The sequence below is a fragment of the Halichoerus grypus genome, chromosome 5 (genome assembly GCF_964656455.1).
Source record: "Halichoerus grypus chromosome 5, mHalGry1.hap1.1, whole genome shotgun sequence".
In the NCBI taxonomy this organism is placed as follows: Eukaryota; Metazoa; Chordata; class Mammalia; order Carnivora; family Phocidae; genus Halichoerus; species Halichoerus grypus.
In genome coordinates this window covers 36,723,628-36,742,920 of record NC_135716.1, presented here as the reverse complement: position 1 = coordinate 36,742,920, position 19,293 = coordinate 36,723,628, and the positions used below count along the sequence as shown (strand labels likewise).

The 19,293-nt window shown below is 37.4% G+C and overlaps 1 protein-coding gene across 3 annotated transcripts in view; it reads left to right on the top strand.

Annotated features, from left to right (window-relative positions):
• Positions 1-19,293, top strand: part of VPS13B (vacuolar protein sorting 13 homolog B) — a 741,629-nt gene that overhangs the window by 581,581 nt on the left and 140,755 nt on the right. For all 3 annotated transcript variants that reach the window (XM_078072177.1, XM_078072178.1, XM_078072179.1), the window contains 3 exons: positions 14,687-14,889; positions 17,508-17,715; positions 18,194-18,378. In XM_078072177.1, the coding sequence (XP_077928303.1) occupies positions 14,687-14,889; positions 17,508-17,715; positions 18,194-18,378 (596 nt within the window). The remainder of the gene's footprint in view (positions 1-14,686; positions 14,890-17,507; positions 17,716-18,193; positions 18,379-19,293) is intronic.

The window sequence follows — 19,293 nt, the reverse complement described above, 5'->3', positions numbered from 1 at the left end:
AAAGGAATAATAAAAGCATGAAAGGGGAAAGTTAATCTTCTTCCCAAGACATTGACAATACACTTAAATCTAGGACGTTTTCCTATTCGTTTACTGGTTTTTGCAACAAAATATGTACAAATTATTCACTGAAATGTTCTCATCATTTGAAACAAAATGAAATGGTTAAATATTTTCAATTTAAAAAAGAAAAGAAATCCGCAAGTTCTTCTTAGCCTTCTGTACTATCCTGTGACCCTAAACTATGAGAGTTTCAAGGGACTTGATTTTTTTCCTACTTCTACTCTGCAGATGCTAATGTAACAGTGACTTATAATAACCTAACTCGTATTTCTGCTAGAATACTTATGTTCTCCCATATGTCTTTGGTAAAATGGCTCTGAAGTTCTGATTTTAGTAGACGTAATGCTTAGATTTTTTTCAGTTGGCATACAATACTGAAAAAAAAATAACAAAATGAATCTCATTTAGAGATTCTATCTTATTTTCTGAAACATTTTAAGGCTGATAGTATTTCTTTTGCTCTCTATTAAATCCATCCCATTCTATAGTGTGTTCTTTTTAAAAACAACGCCCTTCCCCCCACCTACACACATAATACAGTCTTTTTTTTTGTCGTTTGAAGTATGTCGTTTTGGAGAAACCATAAGTATGTAGCTATAAATTGTGAACGCAGTGTAGCATTTTCCATAGGCAGGGTGGGGAGTGAGCTGCAGACTTTAGCTCCCCTTGTCAGAGTAAATTATGGCTCTATTAGGGCAGCACTCCTTAGATTTTGGCAAATGAGGGTACACGATTCAGGCTGTGAAATGGCTATTCTTTAGGCTGCCTCGCTCTTGCTCAGGGACGCTTAGATTAGCGGGCTCCATGTAGATAAGGAAAAGGGAAATGGGATATGAACAAGTTCAGTGGCACAAAGGGTTGGGAGAAGAGCCTAAGTGAGGCCATCTTGGTTTACATTTTAGTCAGAATTTGGGGAAAAGTTGCAAGGATCCTCTATCCATAGGCACTTAGGGGACTTGTCATCCGTGGCAGAAAACAGTGAGTTGAGCTCCTTCTGGTCAAAGAGCTGTCGTTTAAATAACTTTCACTACCCCGGCCTCTGTCATCCAGATGCACTTATCTGTGTGTATAAACAAAAATAGAGAGAAAGACAGCATAGCCACGTTATTTTTCACATAGAGGAATGCCTCTTCTCATGTTCACTGAATTCAAGACCCATAAAATGTAAAGAACCTAAAGTTCCTTTTCATGTACTGAAAAGTGAAACCTGGTCATTAATTGATCTAAAGTGGAGCTCCAGCTTTTCATTCCATAGTTAACTGGATCTCCTGAGGAAAATCTCTTAAGGCGTTGTCATAGCTGTTGGATGCGGCAGAAACGCAAGTAAGCCTAAGGGGAAATAAAACATTAAATTAGATATGACTACCTAAAATAATATGTCGCAATAGCCAGCCATTTGCAACACCCCAAAGACTTTCATTACTTTTAGAAAGAAACAGCTTCTCTTTCCAATGTCTGAACAATAGGAAATGAATTCTTTGACAGTTAAAGCCAGAGGACAAACTTAACTTTCAAGCTGCCACCGAGGATTGAAATGGAAGAACAGCTTGTAGACAGCTATACAAATCACTAACAAACCTTAATGAATATTGGGTGTGGGCATCAGGGTCCTGTCATTTTTGACACTATGTCCCAAGTAGCTTAAACCCAACACTCAAGGAAAGGTGGAGACCTCATTGGGTCTGTAACATCTGGGATTTTATTTGTCATTTTGGCATACCCCGCAAGCGCAAAAGAAAGAGTAAAAGGGGATTATCTTGACAATGAAATGAGTTACTGAATCTTGTGATAATGAAAAGCAGAAGAATTCTAATGCCTTTCTATAGTCCCTGAGGTAGAGGTGCGTTTATAGTTTTGCAGAAGTAAAATGGAGGCAGGCAGAACAGATGGCCCAGAGTCCGTGAAACCTGACACCCCTCACCTCACAACTGAGTACCACTATTAATCCTGGTCAGATTCCCTCTTATTACTTTATAACAAGGTTCAAAGTTGCTACTGATGAACTGGCATGTCCCTCTCGTTTTACTCTTAAATTATCTATAGATTACGGATTCTTTTCAACTGTGATATTTTTCTGTATATACTGATGGACTATTGAGACATTCAAAAGAAGTAGAATACGAAGTTCTAAAAATTAAATGGGAAATAAGGAGAAAAAAGTAAAATTCTCATTACTTTTTTTCAAAATAATGTTTCGTATTATTTCTCTAATATTGTGGGAAATAAAAACCATAAATGGATAAGATGCTCTCTTGGGGAGTAATTCTCTTGTCCTCTTGTCAGAAATCGCATGCAGTGGAGAAGAAATCCCACCATGCAAATTTTATTCTCCTTGTTGTAATTGTTACATACAATAATATATAATTAGCTGGAATTTTGGATAATAATAGGCAACATTAATACTATTATCTTAGATCTTTCTTCACACCCTTAGAAAGAGAGGTAACAGATTAAGAATGTTTGATGTTTAAAAAAAACAAAACAGAACACTGGGAGATAAATGCTGTTCAGACACGTTTACACGGTTACTTACTCTTTTGTTTAACCAAATTATATTAATACAGTCTTCTCCATCTTTCATTTGGGATACTTAAATTTTTCTGTTTTAAAAGCTTTGTGCATTTTTAAAAAATGTCTGTTATGTGATTATTATTCTTCACATACATTTTTTGTTTTAGTGCTAGGTGGTTACTATAGCTCCTTTGGATTCCAATGGGAAACCTTTAAAATACATAGGATAGTTACTTTAGAAATGAAGAAGATAACTGCTGGGTTGAATTTCTAATGTGTTAAAAATCAACTAATAAGCAACCAACTTCGGATGTTGAGCACTGTCATGTGCTCTGGTGTAGTGAACATCGTGTACCTGCCCAGCCTTTCGTAGAGGGAGATGAGCTCATCTCCGAGAGATAACCATCTCTGACTTTTTCTTCTGATTCATCATCGACCTGAACTCCATTTGAACCTTGTTAGACAAAAAACAAGCAGAATTCCTGGCCCAAACTATAAAATATAATTAAGCCCTTTTGAAATGATGTGTAAAAGAACATTGCTGTACCCCCACTTATAACCACTACCACCACCACAACCAATAAAGTTAAATCAAGCACTGCCTGTAATGGATTAAAATAATAAATGTTCCTGGATTTCAGTGTTTGAAGTACTTGAAGAAAACAGGCTCCCAGCAGCCCGGGTAGCTGAATGCAGGAGAGACATTTATTAATGACGAGTTCAAGGATTTGGCCTGTTTAAGATCATTACTTTCTGTTTACCGTGTGTTACACATCTTTTATATTTTTTACACAGCCCACATGTGTCCACATGCAATAATGAAAGCTTTTTTTCTAACAAAAGAATTGTTAATTGTGTAAATATGGTTCTCTTGGGCAATGTGAAGTCTTCAGAGGACTCACTCCCTTCTAATGAGAAATCCACTACAATTATACTCTTCCAAGTATATCCACCTTCAATCTTGTCTCTAGCTACATTGGTCTATTTCTTCCTATTGTTTTTAGTTACCAAATTCTAAACTTAATCTAGACTACTAGAAAACTGTTGGCCTTAGGTTAGATATTTTAGAATTGTGTCCCATTGCAGTGGACTTTGTGTATCTTAAGTACTATAAAAAAAAAATGCTTTTTATTTCTTCTCCTAGTTTTAACGAAGGTATGATAAAGAACGATTTCTCTAGTTTTAGATACATTTGGGAAGGGGGAAGGGCAACTGGATAAAAATTTCCCACATACACCTATTTAAAACAATGTTCCATGGGCAGGAGAAAAAAGGGCCTTTGAGACAACAAAAATGCTATCAGTTGACGTAAAGATATCTCACTGCAAAGTGCTGTTAGAGAAGAAAGTTTCCAGTCCTAGTAGTTAAGCACTGGAGATCTCAGTAGCTTCTCCTCTGCATCTTAATGGTAGCACCTTATAGGTTAGTATTAGGTGAAATGGACAAGAATTGTTGTAGCCACACACACACACACCCCCCCCCCCCGTGCTGGGACTGTGGAAAAAGAGAAGATTAGGAGTAAATCTCTCTCCCCCGCTCTACTGAATTTGTGACGGCATTTAGTTTTGCCTGTGGTCACAGCAAATTGCCCTCTCATCCACATAAGCCATGAGTAGGCTATTTGCTAGGAAAATTTCTGGCAAAGCAACGTCGTCAGTGATGAGTGACTGAGAACATATCTTAGATGTTCTATTACTCTCTGGCTGGGCCTCTGGACCTGTAGGCTGTATTGGCATAACATACCGAGGCCATGCAAGACAGCTGGGGACAGGAAAAAGCATTTATTCACAACCCTGTTGCCAACTGGAGAAATGAAATTACTAAGAGCTAATAGCAGTAGATTTTATAGAGCAACCTGGTGCTGGAAGGAGGCAGACAGAATCCGAATCCTAGCCTTGCTGCTTACTGGCAGTTGATGGTGGTAAAAGTTACAACACAGCTCATTTCCAAAATGAAGGCAAAAAATACTTAATTCACAGGCCTGTTGAAAGGATTAAGTGAGATAATGTACTCAGAGTACCCTACACATTCCTTGGCACAGATTTATTAAATTCCTCAATAAATATTGGTCTTTTTTGTATCTTCCCCCGCTTCCCTCTCCCAGTACCACATGAATGCTGAAGTCATAGATCACTAAATTTTCAAGTTGAAAGTTATCTTACAGATCATCCTTTTCTTTATCAAGAACCCTTTTTTATCTTTTTCTCTCATAGATCTCATGATCCAAACACATTGCATTTAGGATGAGATAGCTAACATAACTACACCAACTCGATATGACTGTAACCAAAAAGAAAAGTTTACTGCACCTCCGAGCCTGTTTCAGATAGATTCATGATTTCTTTCGGGCTCTTTGAAATATTTTTTTTTGAAGATTTTATTTATTTATTTGACCGAGAAAGAGACAGCGAGAGAGGGAACACAAGCAGGGGGAGTGGGAGAGGGAGAAGCAGACTTCCCGCTGAGCAGGGAGCCCGACGCAGGGCTCCATCCCAGGACCCTGGGATCATGACCTGAGCCGAAGGCAGACGCTTACCCGACTGAGCCACCCAGGCGCCCCAGGGCTCTTTGAAATATTGAAAATACCTCATGAACCACCATTATTATGTGGAACTCTCTCAGGTCAAAGAACCCTGGGTTGAGGCCCACTGAACTAGTCCTAACTCCCCCCTTGAGCTAAGGTGAAAGATTAAGTGATTTGCCCGGGGATATTCTGAGATGGAGTGAGGACTGTAACACGTCTCCTGGCTTTTGATTGGTCTGTTATTACCAGTCTTAAAACACCTAACTATGCAGATCAAGACCAATTTCTAAGCGGCTGTAGTAAATTATTAAGCAAGTCATTTTGCTTTCAACACTCTTTGAGTAAGTTTATACCAATTCTTCCATCCATGTAACTTACTTTAAAAAAAAAATTGATTCACAGCAGTTTCCTCATGTAATTAAATTAACCAGCTACTGTATTCCTCTAAGAAACTTTTGAAGTGTGTATTTACTGTTGTTCTTTCCTCCGTAAGAAGGTTGCCGTACACTTTCCAGTATGCACGGTCAGATCTGCCAGTCAGCTTAAAAAAAAAAAAAAAAAAAAAAACATGGCCACATGGTCCAATCAAGTTTTATTTTTCTAATAAACTGACACAACTGTGAAAACAGTGAGCATGGTGGCAGTTGGAGAGGAAGAAAGAGGCAAAACTTATCCTCCATTACCCTTTGGTATTTTTAGTTCAATGTTTCTAGAATCTGAGTTCTAAAACATTTCTCAGAAAATACCTCTCCCAGACAAAGGCCAAGTAAAAATAGCTAACTCGTAGACATTTTTGTCTTTGATGAGTAATTCCCCCTTTATTTATGTGAAAGAAAAAAAAAAGTCCCGTTCTTGTTACTTGTCATTTTATTATGGTCAGAAGAAGAGGTTTGGGTTAGAGCGGTGGGGGTTGGGAGGGAGGCTTTTATTCATCAGTGAGGACTGGGTGAGAGTACATGGGGATTGGAAACCCCACCCATGACAAATCATCAGATGGGATGGGATACATGTTAGCAAGGGGACCACCCAGTTGGGCTCTCATTTTGATGGCTAGACTTTGTAGTAAGTTTGTTCAAGAGCACCAGCATCCCTTTCAACATACATGTAGTTCTCTGACAGCTTTGTTATGTTCTGTTCCATATATTAATCTTATGCTATATTTTAGTTTACTATATTAATAGGTAACAAATATATAGGCAGAATGTAATTAAATACAATCTGATCAACTTACATATTCTGTTGGGGGGTGGAGCAAGGTTTGTTTATTTTGTTCATGGTTAAAATACCCAAATACCATTTTTTATGTACTTTAACATAATTAGTTGAAGGAACTAGAAATGAGAAGAGTTCTAATCTCTTTATGAACCATACTTAGAAAAATTTTTTCTGGCCATCTGGTTATTTATGGTCATCTCTTTATGGACCATCTCTTCATAGATCCTTATAAAAATTGTTTTCTTCCTTGTTTTTTGAGGCACCCAGATGCTTCACTGTTATGCAGATTGACCTGTAGATGTATCTAACCCATGCTTGCTGATTTTCTAGTAGCCTTAGATTATTTCCAGCTGTATAAAAAAATACCTGGATGTGTTTTGCTAGCACATGTCATCACTGAGTACTCTTGCTCATGACATACAGAAGCCCTGATTCAGATTGCATTTTGCGCAGTCAGCATGTAGAGAATAGGAGCCTTACCAAATGTCTAGTAGAGACTGACGATGTAGGGCTGGCAGCATTTTGTAAACATTCTCCAAAACAAGTGGTTTGCATTTATTAGTCTTCCGAAGGAGTATTTTAAAGGTCATGAAACTACTTGTTCCTTGACCTAATTTTTACACTCAATGAAAAGTATGTCAGTATGCAAACCAAGCAAGATTATTTCTGTTTATCATACCAGTTGTTTCTGAAATTGCTTCTCAATGTTGTTACACCTCATTTAGTTTAATTAAATATCTGCCATTAGTTTGTTAGGGCTGAAATTAAAAATATAAACACAGATTTTTGAAAGAGGCCAATGGAAAAATCAGGCAGAAAAGCATTCTGTTGAATGGAAAGAAGTAGAAGAGGTTATATACTTGGTCAAAATGACCTGAGCACACAATTGCTAAATGCAATGTGGTGTCCTGGGTTGGATCCTGGAACAGGAAAAGGACATGCGGGGAGTAATGTGAAATTCAAATAAGGTCCATAAATTAGTTAGGAGTACTGAGGTTAATTTACTGGCTTTCGAGAATCATACTATAGCTTACGTAAGTTGTTAACCTTAAGGGAAGCTGAGTGAAGAATATCAACTTTGCTCTAAAAGCCTATTATCATTTCAAAGTTAAAAGATTTAAAAAATGACCTGATAAGTGTTTGAGTAACTTTAATAATATTCATACTTTAAAAGTTTAAGTGACCATTTAAAATCTTACACTTCCACAGCATATTTCTTAATTTTTTTCTTCTCTCCATATTATTTTTGGAAATTTAGGGGGGAAATGAACAGTTCAGAAAATATAAAGGGTAACACATCAAACACCTATGTATTCGCCAGCTAGAACAAATGTAAGCATATCGTCATATTTGCAGTATGCACACACACACACGTGCAGATACACACCGAGACAAAATGTCACAAAATCACTAGGCCTTCTCCAACACTAAGAAGATAGTTCTTTATAGTTTTTACATGTAGTAATTTTATCCAACAGTACATTAGTAGTCCACTAGGAAGGAGAGTAACACATTCCTTAATGCACTTTCTGTTGCCATTTATACCAGATTTGAATTGTATAAGTATCTAGTTTACATGAACTCTGAGTGTTCTCTGTGGCCCTGGGTGTATGTGTGTGGTGATACATAAAACAAGATTCATTTCATCCCAAGGAAGGTATTTAGCATGTTTCCTGATGAAAAAACAGAAAGGAGAGGATGATGTCCCATAGGCTAGCTTCTCACGGAGTGAAAGAAAGGGAAAAGGAAAATTAATAACCCTGTCATGGGTCCCAGGGATTATTTTCATATTTTGTGGTAAAAGTGTGAAGTTTGGTTTACCATTTATAAATGACCTTTGTGAAATTCATCACCACTCTTTATTATTAAGTGATCATCATAATCTCTTATTACTGGTCATTTACGCCAAGATTAAAACCACTTGATCTAACATTGTTTTTCTGTTATTTTGTTGTAGCTTTTTTTTTAAACGTAACAGGAAATGTTCAAAAGGAAACAGAGACTCTAATTTAAACTTAAAAGCTGGTACTTGTGGGTGAACTTTTCTGTGGTGGCACCGATACCCGGAACCCTTCAATGAGGAGCCAAGCCACAGCTGGTGTGTGTAATCAGTGTCGTGGGCCAATGGGCACATGCGGATGGGTTAAATCAGTTGCCTCAAAAGTGAACCACAGAAGAACAGAGAAGGGGGCAGAAGGGACCAAGCAGGGCACATTTATGTCTGTGCCTTTGGGCAGTGCCAGTTCTGTGACCTCACTGCTAGCATGAGCATCTTCAATTCTCAATGCCACCTGTGTGTTTAAACAAGTCCATGATCAATGCTGGTGGACCTGAGATAGAGCCAAGTACAAACTGTAAATGGATGACAAAGGTGTAAGAAGAGAGTGAGGAATAGACTGTTGGGGAAAAGAAAAGAGAAAAATGAAGAACGACTTACATATAGGTACACAAATACTTGATTAGAATGAAAGAATTAACAGCACAAAGGAGAATACAAAGCAAAAAAAAAAAAAAAAAGATTTGTTTGGTAGTAGGGAAGTATCCATGTGTTTTAACAGTTCACTTGCTTAACAGAGTCAATATTACAAAGGCTGTTGATTGTTTTTTCCCCTCTAGTACTTCCTTAGATCTCGGAACTTGAGGATGATAAATTGCCAAGGAAAAATCTGGTTTGAGGAGAAAAAATTGCAAATTATTTACTTTACCCAGTCTATAGTAGATAACCGGTAAATGTTGGTTGAATAATGAATACATCATGTATAAATATCAAGGTGGAGGTTATCGCAGAGATCCAGAAGCCTTACAGATAGATAGAGGCATGGGAGTAGCACTTTCTTAAGAAATTAGGCATGGTTATGAATACTGTCGTAAGAAATTGTCCTTAAAGCCATGAGAGTAGAGAAATTCACTGGAATAAGAGATTGGGGTGAGAGGAAAGAATAGAAGACTGTGGGTTCCCTTGGCAATCCCTTTACTTAGAGACTGTGTATCAGTTGGGATGCTTTAGGTTGTAAATGACAGAAAATCCAACCTAAGCTGATTTAAGCGGTCTCATGTAGGTGAAAAGCTTGGGACCAGTGCTGTCCTTAGGCATGGCAGAATCCAGTAGATCTCCCTTCTGTGTTACGTAGCTTCTGCCTCAGACCCCACATGGGGGCTCCTAGCAGCTCCAGTGCCTTCATTTTCTTAACTTCAAAGCCAGGGAGCAAGAGGAAAGGCCACTTTCCCAAAAGTATTACTGTACCTCATTGGTTTTCATTGAATCTCATGCTCATCCTTGAGCCAAATCAAACTCCAGAGAGTATCAAACATGAAAATCAAAGTCTGGCGACTTTCCAGCCCTACTAGCCTGCTTTCTGGCAAAGCATAGATTCTATTATTGCTGAAATAAAGCTAAAGCTAGAACAGTGCCTGCCTCCATTGTAAGGCCTCTGTATCTCAGGTACATTTTGCCTCCTCCTACCCTTCTCAGCACACACCGGAGTCTGGCTGGCTTTCTTCTTCTTGTGGCAGGCTCCCAGGTGTTGGCCTGACCGTTGGCTTCCTACTTCTGGGCCACTTTTCTGAGATTACAGTCCCGACCTTTATCTTTATTCTCGCACGAATTCTAGGTACCCCATTGTCTCTACCCAAGCAAAAAAGAATAGGATTTGTATGACGGCAGTGAAGTGTTTGTGTGTTTAACAGGGTTTGCAGTGACACAAAAGCTGTCAATATTTCTATACTTGTTTGTAGTAATTCAAGTTTAGAATTTTTTCTCACATCCTTCCTCACCCCAGGCAATAAATACTTATAATTGTATAACTTTAGGGAATTAAGAAAAGCCTTCCATCAACCCTACTTAAGTTCTTCTTTGAGGGGCGCCTGGGTGGCTCAGTCATTAGGTGTCTGCCTTCGGCTCAGGTCATGATCCCAGGGTTCTGGGATCCAGCCCCACATCAGGCTCCCTGCTCTACGGGAGGCCTGCTTCTCCCTCTCCCACTCCCCCTGCTTGTGTTCCCTCTCTCGCTGTGTCTCTCTCTGTCAAATAAATAAATAAAATCTTTTTTTAAAAAAAAGTTCTTCTGGGGCGCCTGGGTGGCTCAGTCGTAATGTGTCTGCCTTCAGCTCAGGTCATGATCCCTGGGTCCTGGGATCGAGCCCCGCATCGGGCTCTCTGCTCGGCCAGGAGCCTGCTTCTCCCTCTCCCACTCCCCCTGCTTGTGTTCCCTCTCTAGCTGTCTCTCTCTCTCTCTCTGTCAAATAAATAAAATAAAATCTTTAAAAAAAAAAAAAAAAGTTCTTCTTTGAGAAGAGATAGGCACTTTCTGTGGAATATATATAAGATATAATGATGTAAATTTTGTCATTCCAGTACTAGTTCTTTTTAAAGCAAAACCTCAGAAACTAATTTAGACAGTACAATATCAGTATTTTGAGTAGTTCCTGCGTAGTAGAAATATCTAGTAAGATCCAAATTCTGTATGTATTAAGTTACTTCTACGAAGATTTTATCATATGCTTACAAATATCTTTGTATAAATGAAATCTGTTATAGAGTGAGAAAGGTAATCTCCTTCATCTGTATGCTGCAGACAAAATGTTGTCAAGCCCGTTCTTAACAAGACTCCTAGAGATAAATATTAGCCCTTTCTTTGATAGTCTTTTCTTTGATAATTACCTTTGCTCTCATGAAGTTGTCCCTTATGTCTGTCTTAGTTCTTCTGCTTTAATTTTCACCACTTCAAAGTGATATTTTAGGAATGATTAGAAATCAGCACACAGAAGAGGTGTTCAGCAGGTTTCTCACTGTTATAGGAAGAGGTACAAATAAGGAAAGGGAGAAGGCTAGAAACCACTCTGTGGTGCTGGATTAGAACCAGAGGTATCAGTATGAATCCATGATTTTTAGTATCTGTTGTGATGGATAGGTAAAGAAATAGAGATGTGTACATAAACATGGGTGGTTTATATACATAGGCTCCTTAGTCCTCTCTGCTGAGAAGGCCTAGAAGCAGTGATGCCCTAGTACAATGAGCATACTTATCATCCAGATTCTGTTTTCTAGAGAAATGACTGATGCCATAGATGAGATGGGAAAAATACAAGATAAGCCTAATACATCTTATATGGCCAGAAAGTAAAATAGTTCTCAAAAAATGTTGGGGGTATATCAAAAGGACACCGGACCCAACTTGAAGGGGTTCTCAATGCCCAGAGCTGGTTCAGTTGAAGCAACAAAGTAAATGATAGTATTAGATTATAACCCATAAAATAAAATAAATACCTGTGAGTCCATACACATACAAATAAATAATTGAACTGATAAATGGGGTAGAAAGGACAGCTCTTTTTACCATAGAACGCTAATTAATAAATGTAGAAGAATAAGAAAAATGGAAAATCAACATGATCACACACCACAGTCATAATCATTGCAGGCAAGAACCACTGATGGATGCTAAAACATTAGCAGGTAAAAGTTTGATGTAAAAGAGGATACTTGCATGATCTTCATATATCTCCCCCACAAGATATTTGTTATTTTCAAAAGAAAAAAATAGCAGTTTTCCAGTGGCAAAACCTGGCAGACACCACTTTAGCCATGTGATCAGAGTTAATATTGCCAGTAGTAAAACATCAATATCACATACCCCAATATATGATAACATGGAGAAGGGCATCACTCCTCTGGGATTCTTGCCAAAAATGTATAACTTCATTCTGATGAGAAAACATCAGATAAACTAAAATTGAGAGACATTCTGCAAAGTAATTGGCCTAGACTGTTCAAGAACATCAAGGTCATTAAAGACAAAGAAAGCTGGAGGATCTGTCACAGGTTAAAGGAGACTAAGGAGACCTGACAGCTAAATTCAGTAGGGATTCCTAGTTTGGATCCCGGACCATCAAAGGACATTAGTGGGGAAAATGGCAAAATTTACATGAGATCTTACTTACTGGTATGATATCAATGTTGATTTCCTGATTTCAGTATTTCTGCTATGGTTACATAGCTAGATGAGAGGTATATGGGAACTCTGTATATTTTTGCAAGTTTTAGGTGCTTCTAAAATCGTTTCAAAATAAAAAGAGTTTTGTGTGATTTCTTTTAGAGGAGGGGGACTTGGAATGGATGGCTTCTAAGGTCTCCTCCATCCAGCCTTACTATTCTATGACACAGTGATAGAATGAAGAATGGCAAAGATTTAAGCACTTTCCTGTTTTGTCTGTCAATTAAAAAATATGTTGAGACAGATGAAAGTAAGATCAGATTTTATACTGGCAATTCAGTTTGGTGGGATATATCCTGAAGAGCTACTGTTGTGCCCAGTACTATACTGAATAAAATGGTCTTTGCCTCCAGGATGGTCAGTCTACTAAAGCTTGAAAATGATGTGGTCTACCATTTCAGTCATTTAGCTTACCAAAATCTCTCTTCCTTGATGTTTGTTTTTTTTTTTTTTTTTAATTTTATTTATTTGACAGAGAGAGAGATAGCGAGAGCAGGAACACAAGCAGGGGGAGTGGGAGAGGGAGAAGCAGACTCCCCGCCGGGCAGGGAGCCCGATGTGGGACTCGATCCCAGGACCCTGGGATCATGACCTGAGCCGAAGGCAGACGCTTAACGACTGAGCCACCCAGGCGCCCCATTCCTTGATGTTTTAAAATAATGGAGATGGATAGAATGATCTAGAAATTAAGTCTTGGAATAAGAGAGCAAGAGCTCCCAAAGTGGGCCCTGAGATTTTTTAAATCTGGGTGTCTGGCGAGGTAATGATAAACATTAAATGAGATAAGCAACCTAGAAGGCCTTTGGTATTAAGCATTTTGTGTATGAGGAACCAAAAGAATATTCACATTAAGATTACTACCAGATAATTGGGTATTTCACTGTAGGGCAGAATGAAGATGTATGTATTGGGGAATAAAGAGAAATGTAATTCTAATGTTCCCTTAATACTCATTTGCTGGATGCCTATACTGAATCAAGCCTATACTTTCATAATACCATTATGAGAAATTTCTGAATAATAAATTGATATGTTTCATTTAGCAGATATTTACTGTTGAGTAGTAAATATTTCAGGAAAGGTAATGCAGTTAAGTCAGGAAGTTATGACTTGAGTTCTAAACTCCATTAATGGAGATGATTTTTGATTCTTAGGTATTTGGGGGCCTGTTTCTTTTCTTTTTTTTTTTTAATTTTCTGTTTTATTTCTTTTCTTTAAGTGAGGTGTAGTTGTGAATCAAGGAAGTTGTATAAATGAAATGGAAGTCTTCGTGCCATAATAGAGTTGAAAAAATTTATGAAACTGGTTTCTACCATCCTAAATTTTAACAAAAGTCTTAGCCCTAACTTACGTGGGTGTGATGTCTTCCATGGAAGATTAGAAGTTATGTATCTTATTTCTGTAGTAGGAGCATACAACATATATGAAGTTTTCAAGTCTCCACAGAATTGAAAAGTCAATGTGGGTACTATACTTTGAAACGTGTATACTATGGGCCTAAGGTGTTTTTTAATCTTCCATCTCTTTTAAGGATCAAGTATCATTAGAAAAATAAGCCATGGGCATTACAAACGTGGTCTGGTGAAATTCAATATTCACAATGACAATTCAGAATATGAGCTCCTTGGGGAAAGTTAACCCACCACTCTAACTTTGCATCCAAATATCTTAAAGTGTGCTGTTGGTTTTATGAAAAGGTTTTGATCTACACTTCTAGTTTAAGTTCAAAAGAAAAACCTACATTTTAAAGTGTATTCCTTTTCTGGGTATATTTACTTTGAACTATAGCGTATAGTTTTTCTCATAAATCTAACCTGCCACTATCTGTTTTTAAGACTTTGTAAACTTCAAGTGGTTATGATGTGTGAAGTTTGGATTAAACTAAAATTTTTAGAAAACACATGTTATATATTTTGATTGTTTTGAATTTTAACATGGGCCAGTCAAAAACTTGAGTGTCTAGCAAAATAATATACTATACTCTGTTACTATAAGAAATCACAGAAAATTGCCCTTTCCCATCATGTTAACAATAGACAAATGAAGCAGCTGTTCTTATTCTTAATGTAGTTGTTTGAAAAACTTGCACAATTTAATGAAAATGTCTCTACTCATAAAACTTAAAATGCTCACACATGGAAAAAGTCATAATGTTTTGGCAAATATTTCTTTGTTAGGAATGTGAATGAGGCATACCTGCTTCATAACTAGAATTCTATATAAGTGTCATAAAACTGTGGGAGGAAGCCAACTGAAAAAGAAGACTCTGACAAAGGATGAATTAATGCTTTTTTAAAAATACAGATAGTTCTTGCTCAAACATACATTTTTGACGAGGAATAATTATAACATATACCCCTCTTCTTTTTTTTTTTTCCAGGCATAATTCTTGGGTCATCATTTCTACTCAGCATAAATGATTTTCTGCTTAAAACAAGTCTCAAAGAAAGAAATCGGATTCTGTTAGGACCATGCTGTGCTACTGTCAATCTGGAAGCTAAGTGGTGTAAACACAGTGGCAATCCAGGCCCAGAACAGTCCATACCAAAAATATCCATTGATTTAAGAGGAGGTCTGCTACAGGTCTGTGGGGATTGGCCACATTTTCCCATAAGTTTTCAACTAGCCTTTGTTCATTTTTTGAACTGTTAGACTAAATCTTGATAGGGTGAGAAAGAGTATTATCAGATTGATCTCTTACTAAACTTTTTTTAACAGCTTTATTGAGATAGAATTCACATACCATACAATTCACCTAAATAAAGTGTACGATTCAGTGGTTTTTTAGTAATTCATGAAGTTGTGTGCTCATCACTATAACCCATTTTAGAACATTTACACACACACACACACACACACGCACACACCCTCAAAACCCTGTACCCATTAGCATTCATTCCCCATTACCCTCTAATCCTCTCCCTAGGTCTAGGCAACTACTAATCCATTTTATGACTCTACATATTTGACTGTTCTAGACATTTCATGTAAATGGCATCATATAATCTGGTCTTTTGTGACTGGCTTCTTTCACTTAGCATAGTGTTTTCAAGGTTCATCCATTTGTAGCAGGTGCCAATACTTTGTTCCTTTTTTTTTTTTTTTTAAGATCTTATTTATTTATTTGACACAGAGAGAGAGAGAGTACAAGCAGGGGGAGCTGCACGCGGAGGGAGAAGCATGTTCCCTGCTGAGCAAGGAGCCTGATGCGAGGCTCAATCCCAGGACCCCAGGATCATGACTGAGCTGAAGGCAGACGCTTAACCAACTGAGTCACCCAGGCGCCCCTAGTTTGTTCCTTTTTATGGGCCAAATAATATTCCATTGTATGGCCATACCACATTTATCTATTTATCAGTTGATGGACTTTTGGATTCTTTCCACCTTTGGGTATTATGAATGATGCTGCTAGGAACATTTATGTACAAGCTCTTGTGTGGACATATGTTTTCATTTCTCTTGGATATGACTAGGAGTAGAATTGCTTGCTGGGTCATTAAACATTTTTCTAATTATAGACTTTTCTACAAAGTAGTCAAGTTGTCTCAAGCACTGTGCCATCAGCAGTATATAATAACCATTTGCCAATGGCAGGTTCTTTAGATATTATAACATTTGATGATTAACACTTGATATATAATCAATTGCAGCCTTTTATGCATTTGATTTATAGCCATGTATGGACTGTGTGAGGATATTCAACTTTTTTCTTGGTAACTTTCTATTTGGATAGATGTGAATGTATTCTTTATATGATTTGATGTCCCCCAAGTTTGACATAAATCCAAAAATCTTGAGAAATTCACAATTACAGAAAATGGAAATGACTAATTTAATAATGGAGGCATATTACATATGAATTTCTTGTTTTCATCTAAAAGTTGTGTTGCCTTGACTTTTTCACCAGTTTTTTTACTGACGGGAAGATGTGGAAGGATTCTAATAACTTACTACTTTGTATTGCTTTGGAGACTATAGGAAATCTTCATGTATTTAACAATAAGCATGTGATTTCATGTTGTTTTATCAACAGTATTAACTGTATTACCATTTTCCCAAGACAGCAAAGTAACTCCTCATTAAAATCAACAATAAGACAAAAACATAGTATATTATCTCTACATTATACAGTCACTGTCTCTTGACAATTTAAAGCCCAGAGCACAGTGTTCAGCTCCCCAGCATGACTTTTCACCTATCTCTGTTTTTCAGGATCCAATAAAAATAAGATTGATGAGAACACAGTAGACTTAGTATCACATCTCTTACCTTTATTTCTACTGCCTTAATTCCAGAGAGCAGGACCCAAACTTAGGTTTAAAATTTACCCACTGGTATAGGGTTATTTTTTTCTGCATCTTTATATTTTTTCTCTTTTCTGTGTTTATCTGGTTCTCTTAGAAATAATGGTTGTATTGCCTTTATCCAGTATATACAAACAAATGTAACATTATTTGCATTTTGAGTCCTCTGACATTAATCATCATTACCCACGGGTCATACTTCTGTTATGGACTAGTACTCTTCACATGCAGAGAAAAGAGAATTTGATCCTCTTTATTACAGAAAACACCAAGGCCTTTGTTCTGAAACTCTACTGTATCTCCTCTATGGTTGATTCTCAGGGGCTGTGGAATACTGTATGTTGGCACATTCTAGCTAAACACAGAAGTTGGGAGCCTTCTGAGTTCAAGTTCATTGAGCATCTTCCCTCTCTTTTTCTCTGAAGAGTAAAAGTGCAAAGAAAGGAACCTTATAATTGAGAGGTGTTTGTTTAATCTCATGACAAAATGTAGGAAGCTATTCCACAAGGTTATTATTATTCTTTTAAAAACGTTTTGGCCTAGAAGATCTTCATTGCCTTCTCTCAGACTGTAATAGGTATTGTTTTCTCACTTAGCTAAGTTAACTCATAAACATTACCTTGCACTAACATAATTTCATTGGTAATTCAGCATTGAAAATTGATTGTTATTAACACAATATATGATGTAATTGATTTTCTTGTTTTTATATATTTATTCAAGTAATAGAATTTCATCCCATAGGTCAATTACTTAGAAACTATAGTTAAGTTATTGTCAATAATTAAATTGAACGTAATTATGGTCTTGCATTAATTCAAGTATGATTGTGCCTAATTATCCTCATGAAATGTTTGTATTTAAAAGCCACTAAAATTTTTCGTATGATTGTTAAAGGTTTTCTGGGGTCAAGAACATTTGAACTGTTTAGTTCTTCTACATGAATTACTCAGTGGATACCTTAAGGAGGAGGGAAATTTTGAAGCGCAAGTTCCTGAAGCAGTGTCCCAAATGCCGTCTCCTATAGAAAAGAACCAGATGTTTAAAAGTGAACAAAGTTCAGATGACCTACGGACAGGCCTATTCCAGTATGTACGAGATGCTGGTAAGTAGCAACAGCTTCGGTATGTGAGAGAGTTTTAACTGCGCGTTCGCTAAATAGCACATTAAGATCACTTGAAAAGTACGTTAATACCTGCCGTACAAAAATAGTACATTACAAACAAACTGAGCGTTCCGGAGGGGAGGGGGTGGGGGGATGGGTTAGCTTGGTGATGGGTATTAAAGAGGGCACGTTCTGCATGGAGCATTGGGTGTTACACGCAAAGAGTGAATCATGGAACACTACATCAAAAACTAATGATGTAACGTATGGGGATTAACATAACATAAAAAAAATAGTACATTACCTTTCAGTCTGTCTTAAGGGAAAATTCTTAATTTGTTCCTGTCTCAAACCAATTAAAAATGGCCAGCCAGCTTCTTTACATTCTTATCTTTTATCCTCATAATGTTCTCTTTCTGTAATAAATCAACATGTTTCCTTTCAAAAGCATGCAATTAATTATTTTTTCCTTTAACAGAACCCTTGAAAATGCCTGGTGTCTATGAAGTCTTGTTTTACAATGAAACTGAAGATAGCTCAGGGATGATGTTATGGAGATATCCAGAACCTCGAGTGCTCACCCTTGTACGGATAACTCCTGTGCCCTTCAACACCACAGAGGATCCAGATATTAGCACAGCAGACCTTGGGGATATGCTACAGGTAGGTAATGACTACTCATTTTAAATAAAAGCATTGTGGAAAAGTGCTGATTAGATACTAGGAAAAAAGATTAGAGGGACGCCTCGGTGGCTCAGTTAGTTAAGCATCTGCCTTCGGCTCAGGTCATGATCCCAGGGTCCTGGGATCGAGTCCCACATCGGGCTCCTTGCTCAACGGGGGGGCCTGCTTCTTCCTCTTCCTCTACGTGCCGCTCCCCCTGCTTGTGTTCCCTCTCTCTCTCTGACAGATAAATAAATAAAATCTTTAAAAATAATAATCAAAAAAAGATTAGGGCATACCTATTTTTCCCATCAATAGTATCAGAGAGAAATGCACACAAATACATATACATGCATATGTATACACACCCACAAAATAGAAATTTTAAAATAGGGAATAATGTAATTCAGATTCACGATTCGTGGCAATTTTGAGAGTTCTCAATTCTACTCTTAGCCCTTTTATAGGAGGTTATGTTACATGATCTCTGAGTGTAATGGGACAGCTGTCATTCAGTTCACCACACATTTTTCAAATACTTACCATGTGCTCACACTCTTCAGCATTTCTAGAACTGCTTTATGAAATAAAATATGTTCACATAGGCCAGAATGGATGACTCAGTTTTCGTCTTCATTTCCAGAGCTGAGAATGGTCTCGGGCTTGAGGCGGCTGATAGGAAAACTGTCTAACCCATGGTCGTATTCCATATGACTTTGTGAAAGTTTGTTGCTTGTCATTTCCCTAAGTTTAACGTAAATGTCACTGAGGCTATCACTACATTATCTTTCCACTTATCAGTATTCTACAGATCTGATTTCTCCAAAACTTTGTTTTCCTCTTAGTTTTCCACATATCACTAGATCACACAAACTCAGGACAATGAGGTTGCTCCCTTTCCCTGACTCCCCACGT